Source organism: Triticum aestivum, chromosome 5B (genome assembly GCF_018294505.1).
Source record: "Triticum aestivum cultivar Chinese Spring chromosome 5B, IWGSC CS RefSeq v2.1, whole genome shotgun sequence".
In the NCBI taxonomy this organism is placed as follows: domain Eukaryota; kingdom Viridiplantae; phylum Streptophyta; class Magnoliopsida; order Poales; family Poaceae; genus Triticum; species Triticum aestivum.
The window spans coordinates 83,654,468-83,668,133 of record NC_057807.1 but is presented as its reverse complement, the minus strand read 5'-3'; the positions used below and the strand labels follow the sequence as shown (position 1 = coordinate 83,668,133).

Here is a 13,666-nt window from a genome sequence, read left to right as displayed (position 1 = left end):
TAGGAATATATATAAACACAAAAAATACAGACAAATACAGTGATGTTATTCTTGCAAGCTTGAACAATATACTTTTGCATGTGCCAAAGTTTTAAATGGTCAACTTTAAATCAAGAAACTAGTCTCCTCGTTTGTTTCCATTATAGAAAATACCAAACTCGCAAAAATTTCAATGCAAACTGATGAAAAAATAGATAGTAAAATGAAAAGGGACAACGCTGCCCTCCCACAACTTTTTAAAGAATACATCGCACACATCTAGAATATTAATCTGCAGCTTGATAGCAAGTTTTACCAACAAATCATTGTGCAACCTTGAATATAAGAGCAACAATGGATTATTTTTTTGCAATTTTGACAAAAGAAAGGAATTTTTTTGTAATACTTCGGCCAACATTACACATCACAATGTAATCCTAAATGCCCTTGGATTCCACTCTTGACTATTTTTAATAGGTTTCCCCAAAGATGTCTTGATCTTCTCAACCCTTCTTTCTTTTCCTCGCTCTTCACTTCTCCGCAATATACTATCATCATCCAAGTTATGGCAAGTTTATAAATCGCAACAACTTGGTCCTCAGGATTTTTTTCCCAAAAAAGGTTGTATTTCTTGTTTTCTACATGGTCCAACGTATTGGAACGAACCTAGAGAGTATTAATTTGCGTTAATTAACTGGAAAGGAATTTAGCTACCCCACCACCACCACCACCACCACCACCACCATCACCACCATCCCATCAATAGACCAGGCATTCTGGTGATGCCTAGAGCACAATTTGTCACTTTCCAAGTTTGTTTCGCCAAGACTACCAAACATCAAGTGATCCATTGTCTTTGTTTGGCAACATAAATAAAAAAATTCATTTTCACCCTGCCCTCTCTTGATTTGGTTCTCTGTGGTTAAGATGTTATTCCTAAGCGTTAACCACAAGAAAACATTGATCTTGAGAGGGATTCATTACTTGAAGATCCAACACTCCTAGGTCACCACGATCTTTTGACACGCAAACAACCAGCCAATTAACTAGATCGTATTTCCTTTTGTTTCCCATTTCCTTCCAAATGTTGTCTGGTACACCTTTTGGGGCTTCCAGGAAGGGAAACATGTACAATTGTACATTATTTAGGCACGAGTTTGTTAGGTTCACTCCATCACAAGTAGATCGAATAATTCCTTTCCACCATATCATTTCTTATCAATCTTCTCTTCTGCATGGTCACATTGAGTATTTTCACATCAACGGGCATTCCTAAAGCACTACATGTGTATTTTTTTAATAGAACAACTTGGTGAGTCCATGTTTCAACTTTAGTGATGAAAGGGACAACATGATTAGATAGAGGAGATATTTCTTGTGATTAGAAGGTGGTCTTGAAATCAACTGGATTTATGCTTTTCACTTGATCAATTCGATCATAATATAAGAGTGGAAGGCCAAACTCTACCCAAGTTTTTCATGCCCAAATAGAGGCAAAGCTTCTGAAACGAATAGAGGCCTTCTAAAACAAATAGAGGCCAATTCAAATTGACTCAACAATAAGAAAATCAAGAACAATAGAGATCAAAGTTTGGGCACGAGATTAAAGAAGAATATCAACATAGTCTAATAACTAAGCTCCATCGTAGAAAAACATATAAGCACAAAATTATAAGCAATCCACCAAACCTTTGGAGTCGGTGCGGTGGAACCCTCGGAAGAAAGAGCGTCAGATCTGTCGACGGCTGGATCGCCAGGAAGAACTGGGGCAAAAGGTCAACTACAGACGGGCGGACCACTGGTGTCTTGAGATAGACGACGCCCACAGGGAGGATAAAGAGAGGAGAGGCCTCAAGAGAGATGTGAGAGCGGGCAAAAAGTAGGCGGCCAAGGCGGGGGCAGGTGACAAATAGGGTGGGAGCAAGAAGGAAACAAATGTGTGACCTCGAGGGACGGAAGAAAAATGGAGGAGGTTGCGGGTCAGAAGGGGGTGAGGGGGGGAGGTGAAGTCCGCCTTGCGCCGCCCATAGATAGTGCGGCGCGGTGCGGCTGGTACAATGATGTCACTCTAGCATGCTAGTGCACGCGACAGGTGGCACGTGAGGAGGGAGGGGAGGCGCGCAATGGCGACACCTACCGCCGAATACATCGTAGGCGTCATGCAGAAGGAATCACCCAAACAAGGGACATGGAGGCTAGAGGAGGAGGAGTCACAATATCTGCGGGTTGATTTTTTTCATCCCGACACTGACACATAAGCAATTAGTACTGGACTCCGCATCTCAAATATAGGACATGTTTAATTTAATTTTCTATTATCCCTAATAGGGTTTCAACTATAATTTAACTTACACTATATAGAAAGAATGGGGCAACGATATGCTACAAAAATATATCAATGTAAAGCAACTTAGAATGTCACCACAAAAAGGGGTTAATTTGGTATATGCCAATGTCATAACAACATTTACCAAAGTATCCAAGTGCTAGCAGCGGTATTCTTTTCCAAGTTTTCCTTTTTTTCCCGAGGAAAATACTTAATACATAAAGTTGACAATGACATAGTATATCGAATCACCCCTTATCGCTACTAAACTGTTTTTGTTTTGTTTTGCGAAAAGCATCAGATCTATTATAAAAGTTCACCCAGACCGGTAATTCTTAATTCTTCATTGAGCAGCTCAGTAGTAAGACTAGCCTAGTTTTTTGACTTCTACATTTATGCGTGGTAGTTTTACTTTATTTCATATTTGACTACAAAATTCGTTTCTCATTTTGATTGCACTAGTTTCGTTGTTGTCTAGATTAGTCTAGTTCACGCCTTTGAATTATTATATGTAGTTACGTTATGGTATTGCTATGTCTAAAGTAATACAAAAACATAGATGCAACATTTTGCAATAGGAATGTGCAACTCACAATGTTAGACATTTATGCATAAAGTTGTATGATATATTCTAGTTTTTATATGTCTGAAATAGGAATTCATGTACGAGTACCGCACATGGTTAAACACAAATTTGCACTTATATTTAGCTTTAACTTTCTCTTCTTTTTAAGCTTTATTTTTGTGGGGAATCTACTTCTTTAATCTATTTGTATAGTTGCCATGTTAACATCCAAGGGCGCCACCGTACTGGTCATCTCTCCGGAGACATATCAACTTCGGAGAGATGCCGGTGTCGGACGGTGTCATCACGGAGGTGGCTTCGGCGGTCAAGAAACTCTCCGTTTCGGAGGCTGCGACTACAATGGCCTCGGCGCCGGTGGGCGGGTTTGCACCGGATGCTGCCGGTGCGCAGCGCCTTCTGTCGGGTGGGGGTACCAACAACACCAACAATGGTGCCCCTGCTCTGCTTCTCAACGTCAACCTGGGTGCTCCTGAGTCCTCACAAGCTGCTACTGAGGGGCATATGATGGCCATGGGTGCTGCTACCTCCCTCCAACAGGCGCTGAGTTTGGGGGGCCAGGAGCGAGCTGATGCGTCTTCGCCCTTGCAGCAGCAAAGCCAGGGGCCGGAGGATGTTGCGCTGCCTTTCCAGCCACAACCCCAGCCTGCCGGGGTGTGCGATGGGGTTACAGGAGAACAAGCGCAGCCACTGGAGGATGGACCTACGGCTCCTGCGGCTAGGACTCAAGGTGCTCGCGTGGATGCTGCTGCTGCTGTTGGTGTTCAGCGGCATGCTCACGGCATTGCGGGAGTCCAGCGTTGGAGGAGGCTTTACCGTCAAGAGCAGGACGAGAAAGACATGGTGAAATCTGCATGTGTCAAACATGCAATTTTTGGTGTTCCCACTCCACCGAACAGTGGCAGCGAGCTCTCCAGCCGCAAGGCGGCTTTTGCTGCCATGCTTGAAAGCACGGCGGGAAGCAAGAGGCGCGCTGCTGATGATCAAGATCTGATTCTCAACATGAACAGCACGAGTACGGAAAGTCTAGAGGTTAGGGATGATATGGATATGAGTGTGTCATGTAAAAGAGTGTGTGTTGAGAGAGTTGAAACTGTAGTAGGCATAGATGGGTCTACTGTTCATGTTACTGAGGAAGTTGATGGTGGTGAGGAAGAGGTCCAGGATAGGAGGAGAGAATCTGTAGGGGATGGGAAAGATGTAGGAGATAATACCAAGGAAGCTACCGGCCCTGGGGCTGCCGGTCAACTGACGGGCGCGATGAATGTCGCCCGTCAGGAGCCATGAAAATGATTTGCTGGAACTGTCGAGGTTTGGGTCAACCTCGGACAGTCCAAGAGCTGGTGTGCCTCACAAAGACACATCGACCCAATGTTATCTTTCTTTCTGAAACAAGGCAAAATAAAGAGTATGGTGAGAGTTTGCGTTATCGCCTTGGTATGAAAAATGTATTTACTGTTTCTGTTCCAGGAAAAGGAGGTGGCTTAGCGGTTTTTTGGGACGACCTTTATACCTTGGAGTTGAACAAATATGGAGATCATTTTATTGACATGTACATCAGCAATGGTGCTGGAACTAAATGGAGAAGCACTTTTGTGTATGGGGAACCAAAGGCCAACCAAAGGTATGTTATGTGGGAGCTACTAAGGCGAATTAAACCGCTTGGGGCTGGACCATGGTTTATGGCTGGAGATTTTAATGAGGCTATGTGGCAGAATGAGCATTTTTCTCGGGTAAAGCGGTCTCCCAAACTGTTGGCTAATTTTCGTGAAATTCTGTTCGAGTGCAATTTATTTGATTTGGGCTTTCATGGAGTTCCTTGGACTTATAATAATAAGCAGCATGGCAATAAAAATGTGAAGGTGCGGCTTGATCGAGCGGTGGCGTGCCCACAATGGTCGTCTATGTTTCCAGACTGCAAGGTCTCACATATTCTTAGCTCCAGGTCAGATCATTGTCCTATTCTTATTGAAATGTTGGGGGCTCCTCGCTCTGGAAAATTTGTTAAACAGTTGAAATACGAAGCATATTGGGAAAGAGAAGAGGCGGCATTGAAATATCAGATTGAATCATGTTGGAATAATAGTTCGCACGTTAATGATCTGGAAGATGTGGCAAATAAATTAAACAAGATGATGAAGTCTCTGCATGGGTGGAGTAAGGTTCATATCGGATATCTGCCTAAAAAGCTTGAATCTGCTCGTAGAAGATTAAATGTGTTATTCAAAAGAAATGATCTTAAAGCAAGTGTGGAGAGGAAGAAAATCCTCGCAGAGATGGATGAGCTCCTAATTAAGGAAGAAATCATGTGGAAGCAGAGATCTTGTCTGGACAAAATGAAATGGGGGGATAGAAACACTAAATTTTTTCACAGAAAGGCCACATGGAGAGCTAAGAAGAACAATATTTCTGCTATCAAAAGAAGTGATGGGTCTCTCTCAAAGGATTTGGAGGAAATTAAAGGTATCACAAATTCTTTCTTTAAGGATCTTTATTCCTGTGACTCTATGGTCAATCCGTCTCGTATTATATCACTTGTGAAACCGGTGGTGAATGAGAATATGAATAAAGATCTCTGCAAACCTTTCTCTGAACAAGAAATTAGTGATGCCCTTTTCCAAATTGGGCCGTTGAAGGCCCCGGGACCAGATGGGTTTCCAGCCGGGTTTTTTCAAAGAAATTGGGGTTTAATTAAGACGGATATTGTTCGGGCTGTCCAGCAATTCTTTATTTCGGGATGTATGCCAGAGGGGATAAATGATACAGCTATTGTTCTTATTCCTAAAATTAAGAATCCCTAGTCGATGAAAGATTTTCGTCCTATTAGCCTTTGCAATGTTATATACAAAATTATCTCAAAGTGCCTTGTCAATAGGCTAAGACCGCTGCTAGATGGTATGATCTCCCCTACCCAAAGTGCTTTTATCCCCCGAAGATTAATTTCAGATAATGCTCTTATCGCCTTTGAATGTATGCACTCGTTGAATACTTTGAAAGATTCTCGTGGAGAATACTGTGCATATAAACTGGACCTAGCTAAAGCATAGATCGTGTTGACTGGAAATTCCTGGAATGTATGCTTCGTGCATATGGTTTTGATCCAATCTGGATTAATTGGATTATGATTTGTGTTACCTCAGTGAAATTCTCGGTGCGCTTTAATGGCCAGTTGTTAGAGTCTTTTCATCCTTCACGTGGGTTGAGGCAAGGGGATCCATTATCGGCGTACTTATTCCTCTTTGTTGCTGAGGCCCTCTCGCTATTACTCAATGATGCGACAGCAAGAGGGACTATCCAAGATTTCCGACTGAACAGACATGCTCCAGGTATATCTCATTTATTATTTGCCGATGATAGTCTCCTATTTTTTAAGGGTTCTCTTGATCAAGCTTTGGCTATTAAAGATATTTTGACGGCTTATGAGGAGGGTACAGGCCAATTATTAAGTCCAGACAAGTGTTCCATTTTATTTGGCAAAAAGTGTCCTATTGAGATTCAGGTGTCTCTTCTGGTTATCCTTAAAATCACGTGCGATGGGTTTGAGGATAAATACCTTGGCCTCCCAGTTCCAGAAGGTCGTATGAAGGCCGGCAAATTTCAATATACAAAAGATAAAGCTCTTAAGAGGGGTTCAGACTGGATCGAAAAATATGCTTCTAGCAGGGCGAAGGATATCCAGATTAAGTCTGTTATTCAGGCCATTATGGTCTATGCCATGAGTATTTTTAAATTCCCTATGACTCTTTGTGATGAACTATCTCAAATTATACGGAATTTTTGGTGGGGTGATGAGGAGAATAGAAGAAGAACTCATTGGTTGGCTTGGGAAAAATTAACAAAGTCAAAAGGTGAAGGGGGTATGGGATTTCGGCACCTCAGGCTTTTCAATCAAGCACTTTTGGCCAAACAAGCTTGGCGTTTATTGGTTTTTCCAGACTCTTTGTGTGCAAAGGTGATGAAAGCTAAATATTATCCTCATGGGCATCTTATTGATACTGTCTTCCCTCAAGCGACTTCGCTTACATGGCAAGGTATTGTGCATGGACTCGAGTTATTGAAAAAGGGTATCATCTGGAGAGTCGTCGATGGTGCTAGTATAAATATTTGGAGGGATAATTGGCTCCCGAGGGATTCTGGCCTAAAAATTTCTGCTAAGAGGACCAGAACGAGGGTCAAATGGGTTGCTGATTTATTCATGAGTGGCTCAAGGAGATGGGATGAGAATTTAATCAGGCATCTGTTTTACCCTCATGATGCGGAGGAAATTTTGAAGTTACGCATTCTGAATTTGAACGAGGGTGACTTCATCGCCTGGCACCATGAGAAAAATGGGTTGTTTTCAGTGAAGAGTGCGTATAGGTTGGCCCTGAATATTAAGGACTCGGACATGGCACCGGGGAACTCCAGTGTATATGTTAATGGGGAAAGGAGGCTCTGGAATATTATTTGGAAGGCTAATGTTCCTCAGAAGATTAGAATCTTTGCTTGGAGGGCTGCATCTAATAGCCTAGCCGTACAAGTTAACAGAGTAAAACACCATCAAGCTATCCTAGGTACGTGCTCAATTTGTGGTGTTGAAGATGAATGTGTTTTTCATGCTTTGGTATGCTGTCCCAAGATACGTGCATTCCGTATGAGTTTGAGAGAGGTGTGGAATTTGCCGGATGAAGACATTTTAAACTGTTCGGGGGCCGGACTGGTTACTTATTTTATTGGATCAGTTAAGTTCGCCTATGCGTGAGCAAACAATTTTCATATTATGAAGAGCTTGGCATTTGAGAAATGACTTGATTTTTGGTAAAGGAAAGGAATCTATCTCGGCCTCAGTGAGTTTTATTCAAAATTATTGGGCTTCATTCTCATCTTGTCATGCAAAAACGAAGGTAGAGGTAAGTAACAAATGTAAGGGTGTGATTGATGGTTTACAACCCATTAGTAATGTGGAGAGGATTTGTGTTCCATGGCTGCCTCCCACTCCGGAATTCCTCAAGATTAATGTTGATGCAAGTTTTGTGGAGGCCATTAGCGCAGCGAGCGTTGGGGTGGTTGTTAGAAATCATTCTGGAGAAGTTCTTATTTCTTCTTGGGATTATATTGGTTCATGTCTTTGTGCTGAGGAAGCGGAACTTCGAGCAGCCATCTCAGGCCTTTACATTGGTATCACTCTTCACAAGCCCATTATTTTAGAAACTGACTGTTCTTTTGTGGCCTCGGTTTTTGCAAATGATAACCTGGACAGGTCAAACCTTGTGGATTTGAAGAAGGAAGCGTTGAGTGTCTCCAAGATGATGAGTACTTTAAAAATCACCAAGATTAACAGGAAGGCGAATATGGTGGCGCATGAGATTGCAAAATTTAGTTTTATAAATAGGTCTGATGATATTCTTATTAATAGTGTTCCGCCCTGCGTGGCAAGTGCTGTAACGAATGATTGTACGAATATTTGTGTCAATTAATTAATATATGTGTGGGGTTTTTCAAAAAAAAAACATCCAAGGGCTAATAACACTGACTCAGCAACACACCTTTTTAGTATTAAGCATAGTTATTCCATAACCACGTGATGAAAGAAGTGTAGTTCGTCGATTTACATTATATTCATCTACTCCCTGTCGAAATGGGAAAAAATATATATCAAGAGGATCCTAAATAGTTTGTCTAGGCTCAGAAATGAAATTGATCAATCAAATGATGCAACAATAAAATAAAATTTCTCCTTGACCACCACACACAGCTTGGAGACTTAGGGGCACTGAAGCCCCTTATTTTACTCTGGTTAGGTTCACCAGCTCACAATAATATCCAATAGGATAATTCATCAAAGTCATGCCCTGTACTACTCTGCACAGCACTTGAATTAAGCACCACTAGAAGTCTAGAACCACTCTTGCATAAAATAAGAGAAAAGAACAACAACAACAAAAACAACAGTAACGTGCAGATGCGCACACAAATATTGTCTATACTGCAGTGATGCAGCACGCATGTGTAGTCGGCATCACCTAATTATAGTAGATGATTAGGTATGCATGCATAACCAAGCAAGCTCCACTGCACCATGTGGGGCAGTTGGCCCAGCTCATGTTTGGCAGATAACTTAGTAGAGACACTAACCCAGAATCCAGATTATCATTGAACTTCTGCTGTGTCCCCAGACGAAACAGAACGGACTACACAAGTTTAGCATGCCAAAAATTCAACCCTGCCCATGATACCAAAAGAAAACCTGAATAATGGGGGGGAAGTCACATTTTCTCATTGATTTCGATGAGGAAGTAGTCTGAAAGCTTTCTTCCCCTTCCTCACTTTTTGAAGATATTAGCAGAATTTTAATTGATTCATGCAGGAACTGAACTGTTTTCAGGAAAACTCTTTGCATTCCAAACAATCCCCTGAATCATCATGTGCGAGGGATTTACGCGTGCCTCCGGTTCCATGAAATACAGGTTAATTATCACGCATATACCTCACTAGTCATTGACAAAGACGGTTAACGAAATATCATCACATCATCATCATCACCATCACAAAATGCAAGGTTGTGTTGCTTTCCGTGGCGTTTCTAAGGCGCAGCTTCAACTGATCCAGTGCCACGGAGACTATTTGTGTCAAGTTGATGCACACATGTCATAGGTACCTGATAGGAACATTTATAGGAACATAGCTCCTTTCTTCCACACCTAATCATGCCCCAGGCAACCTCCATCTGCAAGTTCATCCACCATCTCTATCCACAACCAAGACAGTTGAAGAAAATATAGAACAATTGGCCAACATAGTTTTGATATGAATGCTTCTGGTCAGCATTTATCCCATTTCTTTTATAAATGTTTCTACAGTTTCCGCTTATGTTTTTTTGAAATGTTTGTGCATTCTCGAGAAGCCTCGATGCAGGTACAGTCTAGAGAAACAGGGAGCATCTGTCGGTGTCATCTACATCAGCTTTGTTTGGGTTGTGCACATCTTGATGTGGAAACCCAATGGGATTTCGGAGGATTTTTTTTTTTTTGGGCCGATAAAAATTCAGTGAGTAGGTATAAAGATGTGAAAGGGACTAAATGCACAGTCACCACTGTTTCTACTATGAAAGTGACTTCTACTTTTGCCATATCAGCCAGTGATTTTGTGAGATTATGGTGGGCACTGGAAGTAGTTCTGAATTCGGTTTCTACCAAATTTGATTGCTATATGTGCTGTTCACAACCCTAGATTTCTGCCGGAAAAAGAAATGATCTATACTGTCCTTAGACAGCTATACTATTTTCTTTTAAATGTTATGCGTTTCACTCGTGTTTCTCGAAATATTTCCGCATTCTCGAGAAGCCTCGGTGCAGGTACAGTCTACAGAAACAGAGAGCATCTGTTGGTGTCGTCTACATCAGCTTGTTTGGGTTGTTCACATCTTGATGTGGAAATCCAGGGGGATTTCAGAGGGTTTTTTTTGGCTGATACAAATTCCATGAGATATAAAGATGTGAAAGGGACTAAATGCATGCATAAGAGTCATAATTGTTTCTATCTGTAAGCTCCTGAGAAAAAAGGATTTTTACTATGAAAGTGACTTCTACTTTTGTCATATCAGGAGTGATTTTCTGAGATTATACGGTGGGCACTGGAAGTAGTTCTTAATTCAATTCCTACCAAATTTGATTGCTATATGGGGCTGTTTACAACCCTGAATTTCTGCCGGAGAAGGAAATAATGTGTACAGTCCTTAGACAATCCATGCGCAATCTTCAACTAACAAGAAGGGGAAATGATGGTCATATTTGATAACAACTTGAAAGTAAAAAAGAAGTACAATGGAGAAGGAGCTGTTGATCAGGGTTTTCTTATAACTACTGGAAAAGCATACGGTTTTACATCATAGGCTAAAACGTGCAGTCATACAAATTTCCTGTGTCATCGACATTTACGCAGTAAGGAAAAACTAGCCACTGAAATTCTCACCGGGTTTCATGTCCACTATCAGATTGCCCACGACAATCCCCGAAAGAATCTATGGGCTACAATCACTACTCTTCCCTATCGTTTCAAGATGAGCTTCTGTTTGATCATAGGACAGACATTACCTTGCCTGGTTGACATAAGGTCTGACGAAAGTCCTTCTCCACCATACCTCGAACGCCCTCTGCAAATTCGGGCAGTTATCGCCTAATTTCAAGAACCTCCCGAGCCATGACAGTAATATAGACCGCTGGTCTTCCAAAGGAAGTGTCAGGATTGTCTGCCCAATCCCTTCCTCGACAAGCTTCCTATCAAATGACCGGCAGCTGCATTGTAGCCATGAGTAGTCATCGATGAGTGCTTGCAGCCAGACTTGCAGGAGGAGAAGACGAGTGTCCTTGGACGGAAGCATTTCTCCTCTTCCGATGCCAACAAAGAGCCTTGCTGTTATACTGCTAACTGTGTGGCGAGAGGCGATAGGCAATTTTGCATGTAATGACGCAAGCTCACTTTGGCTTGCCCACATGACCACAAAATCATCGCAAATTCGTTGGTTAACCAATATCTCAACCAACCAGAGGATATTGTCAGTCTCCAGAGTTATTTGGCGTGTAACTTGGGAAGGAAAACCTGCTTCAGATGCTTCCACAAAGAGTGGCTGAAGTCTTTCCAAGCAACCTCGACACGAACCGTAAAATAGTTCACAACAGATGTCTGATGTTCCATCTGTGCAACGGCTGCTATCCTTGAGAAGATTCAGAACTAGGGCCTTCATTTCCCGACGTCCCCTGTCATCATTGCTCTTCAAGACCATCTCCATAATATGAGACAAAGTATCGGTTGGTGAGTACGGGCTGTCAGACGTAACTCTTTTCAGCAGAGGGCTAACTCCATAAGACTTGCTCTGAAGATGTCGTATGGACGACACAACGCTGTCTTCTTCCTCACCGACCCAAGGAACTGCTTCCAAATAATCCAAGCATGACTTCACACAAGCATGGAAACCGAGTAATTCAGCAACCTGCAAATTTAGCCACTTCTTTCATGATCAAACATGCGGGGGCTACCGAGTACGTGAACTACTAAGATTATATAGAGCTCGGGAAAAATTGACTACCATGCAGTTCTTCTTAGAATGAAACTTATGTAAAATCTAATCTAAGAAACTAAGCAACATGAGCTTTGCAACAAAAGAAAGGCAAAGCCACTGAAATGTGAGTATCTTTTTTTTTTGCGGGACTGAAATGTGAGTATCTGAAGATGCATATATACCTTCATGATGCGAAGCACACGCGACACATTCTGCTTGAGCAGCTTGTGCTTCGCCTCGTCGCAGTACATCAGCCCGACAGTCTCCACATAGATCTCGGCATCGTCGCAGTCATGGATCTCCACGCATGGCACCAGAGAGCCACCATGGCCATTGTCGCCGTCAGAGAGCTTCTCGGCGAAGAAAGCGCTGCTTCCAGAGAGAACGTCCCTATGCACACTCATCCTGACAGTAATCCCTTCCTTGCCATACAGCATCACCGTCAGGTCGCTCGTCTCAGGCTGCCCGAACCCAACGCAGATCTTGTGCTGCTGAGCCTCCGCGTCGCCAGCCTGCTCCGGCCGCTTATCCGCCGCAATCTCGGCCGCCGCCGCGTTCTGCTCGTCGGGAGCTTCCCGGCGCCCTGGCTCGTCGGTGACGGACGGCGCGTTCTGCACGGAGGGCGCCACGGATGGGGGTGCCGACGGGATCTTGCGCTGCTGCTTGCTGTGGCTATGGCTGTGGCTGTTGCCGCCGGCGTGGCCGTGGTGGTGATGCGGGTTCTTGAGGCTCTTGTGCAGCGCCGCTGGCGAGGGGCAGCACCAGAAGCCCTCCGGCGTGACGGCGATCGGCACGGGGCGGATCCTCGCCGGCGCCGGCTGCGCCCTCCTCGGCCTCGATTCCTCCATCCCCGGAGGTCAATTCCGCATCTGGAGCGCGGCCAGGCCCAGGCGGGCAAGATCTCGAGAGCCGCTCCTCCTCCGCCTGCAATTCGTGCAAGATCAGAGCTCCTGCGGAAGGCGCAACACCGGGAGAACAAGAACACGGACCGAATGTTTCTGCGGAAGAAAGAAAGAGAAAATGCAGAAGAATGGCAAGAACACGACGCCCTCCGCGCAACCACATCCATGCAACGAAATCCGCGGGTTTTCCGCATCTACTGACCGGACGGTTCTTCTTCCACCTTGGGAAACCCAAGAACAGGGCAGCTACAGATTCTTCTCGGTGACAGCATGCACATGGCTGAGAGTGGTTCGACCCACTCACCTCAGGAACGAGCGATCCAAGAACAGCTCGAGCGGAAGGGGGAGGTGACCGCGCGCTTCCTGCGCCGGCGGCTCTGGCCTCAGGCTGGAGCTCCAGAGCAGTAGTAGCAACTAGCTCAGCTGCTGCCTGCCAGTTTCAGAATCGGGGCAGGGCACAATCAAGGAGGAGTACTGGAGCAGTAGTAGTATATTGCTGCCCCGAATCCAATGCCTTGTCTGGACCGTGCGACTGTTTGGGTAACCGAGAAGAAGCAAGCCGGCGTGGGTTCCCGTGCCTCTCCTCTTCCTGGCAATGCCTCCAATTTACTCCGCCTCACTGCACACTGCACACCCTTCCACATGGATGTGTGGAACGGATCCTCATCTTCTTTCGGACTGGTTGTAATGGGAGTATCATAGCCAACTAGGCAACTTTAATGAGGTGGCATAGAATTAAATGAAGTAAAAGATGATTGAATATCATATCATGATATCGTATCATAATAAATGCTACACTAGTATATGTGTCATGCATGGCAATAAATAAAGTCATCTAT

General features: G+C 43.8%; 2 protein-coding genes across 3 annotated transcripts in view; both read right to left on the bottom strand.

The window, feature by feature from the left end:
• LOC123110534 (protein DA1-related 1) overlaps positions 1-1,913 on the bottom strand; it is an 8,512-nt gene extending 6,599 nt beyond the window's left edge. Inside the window, exon 1 of the mRNA XM_044531077.1 lies at positions 1,669-1,913. The gene's annotated coding sequence lies outside the window, so the exon portion shown is untranslated. The remainder of the gene's footprint in view (positions 1-1,668) is intronic.
• Positions 1,914-10,634: 8,721 nt separating this feature from the next.
• LOC123110533 (BTB/POZ domain-containing protein At3g50780) lies at positions 10,635-13,416 on the bottom strand. 2 transcript variants are annotated; one of them, XM_044531074.1, is made up of 3 exons: positions 13,030-13,416; positions 12,108-12,849; positions 10,635-11,856 (listed from the first exon to the last, which is right to left on the bottom strand). In XM_044531074.1, the coding sequence occupies exons 2-3, from the start codon at positions 12,771-12,773 to the stop codon at positions 10,957-10,959; spliced, it is 1,566 nt and encodes a 521-aa protein (XP_044387009.1). In that variant the 5' UTR covers positions 12,774-12,849; positions 13,030-13,416; the 3' UTR covers positions 10,635-10,956. The 2 variants fall into 2 exon arrangements, with proteins under 2 accessions (XP_044387009.1, XP_044387008.1); XM_044531073.1 differs by having other exon boundaries at positions 13,132-13,415.
• Between the last annotated feature and the right edge of the window lie 250 nt (positions 13,417-13,666).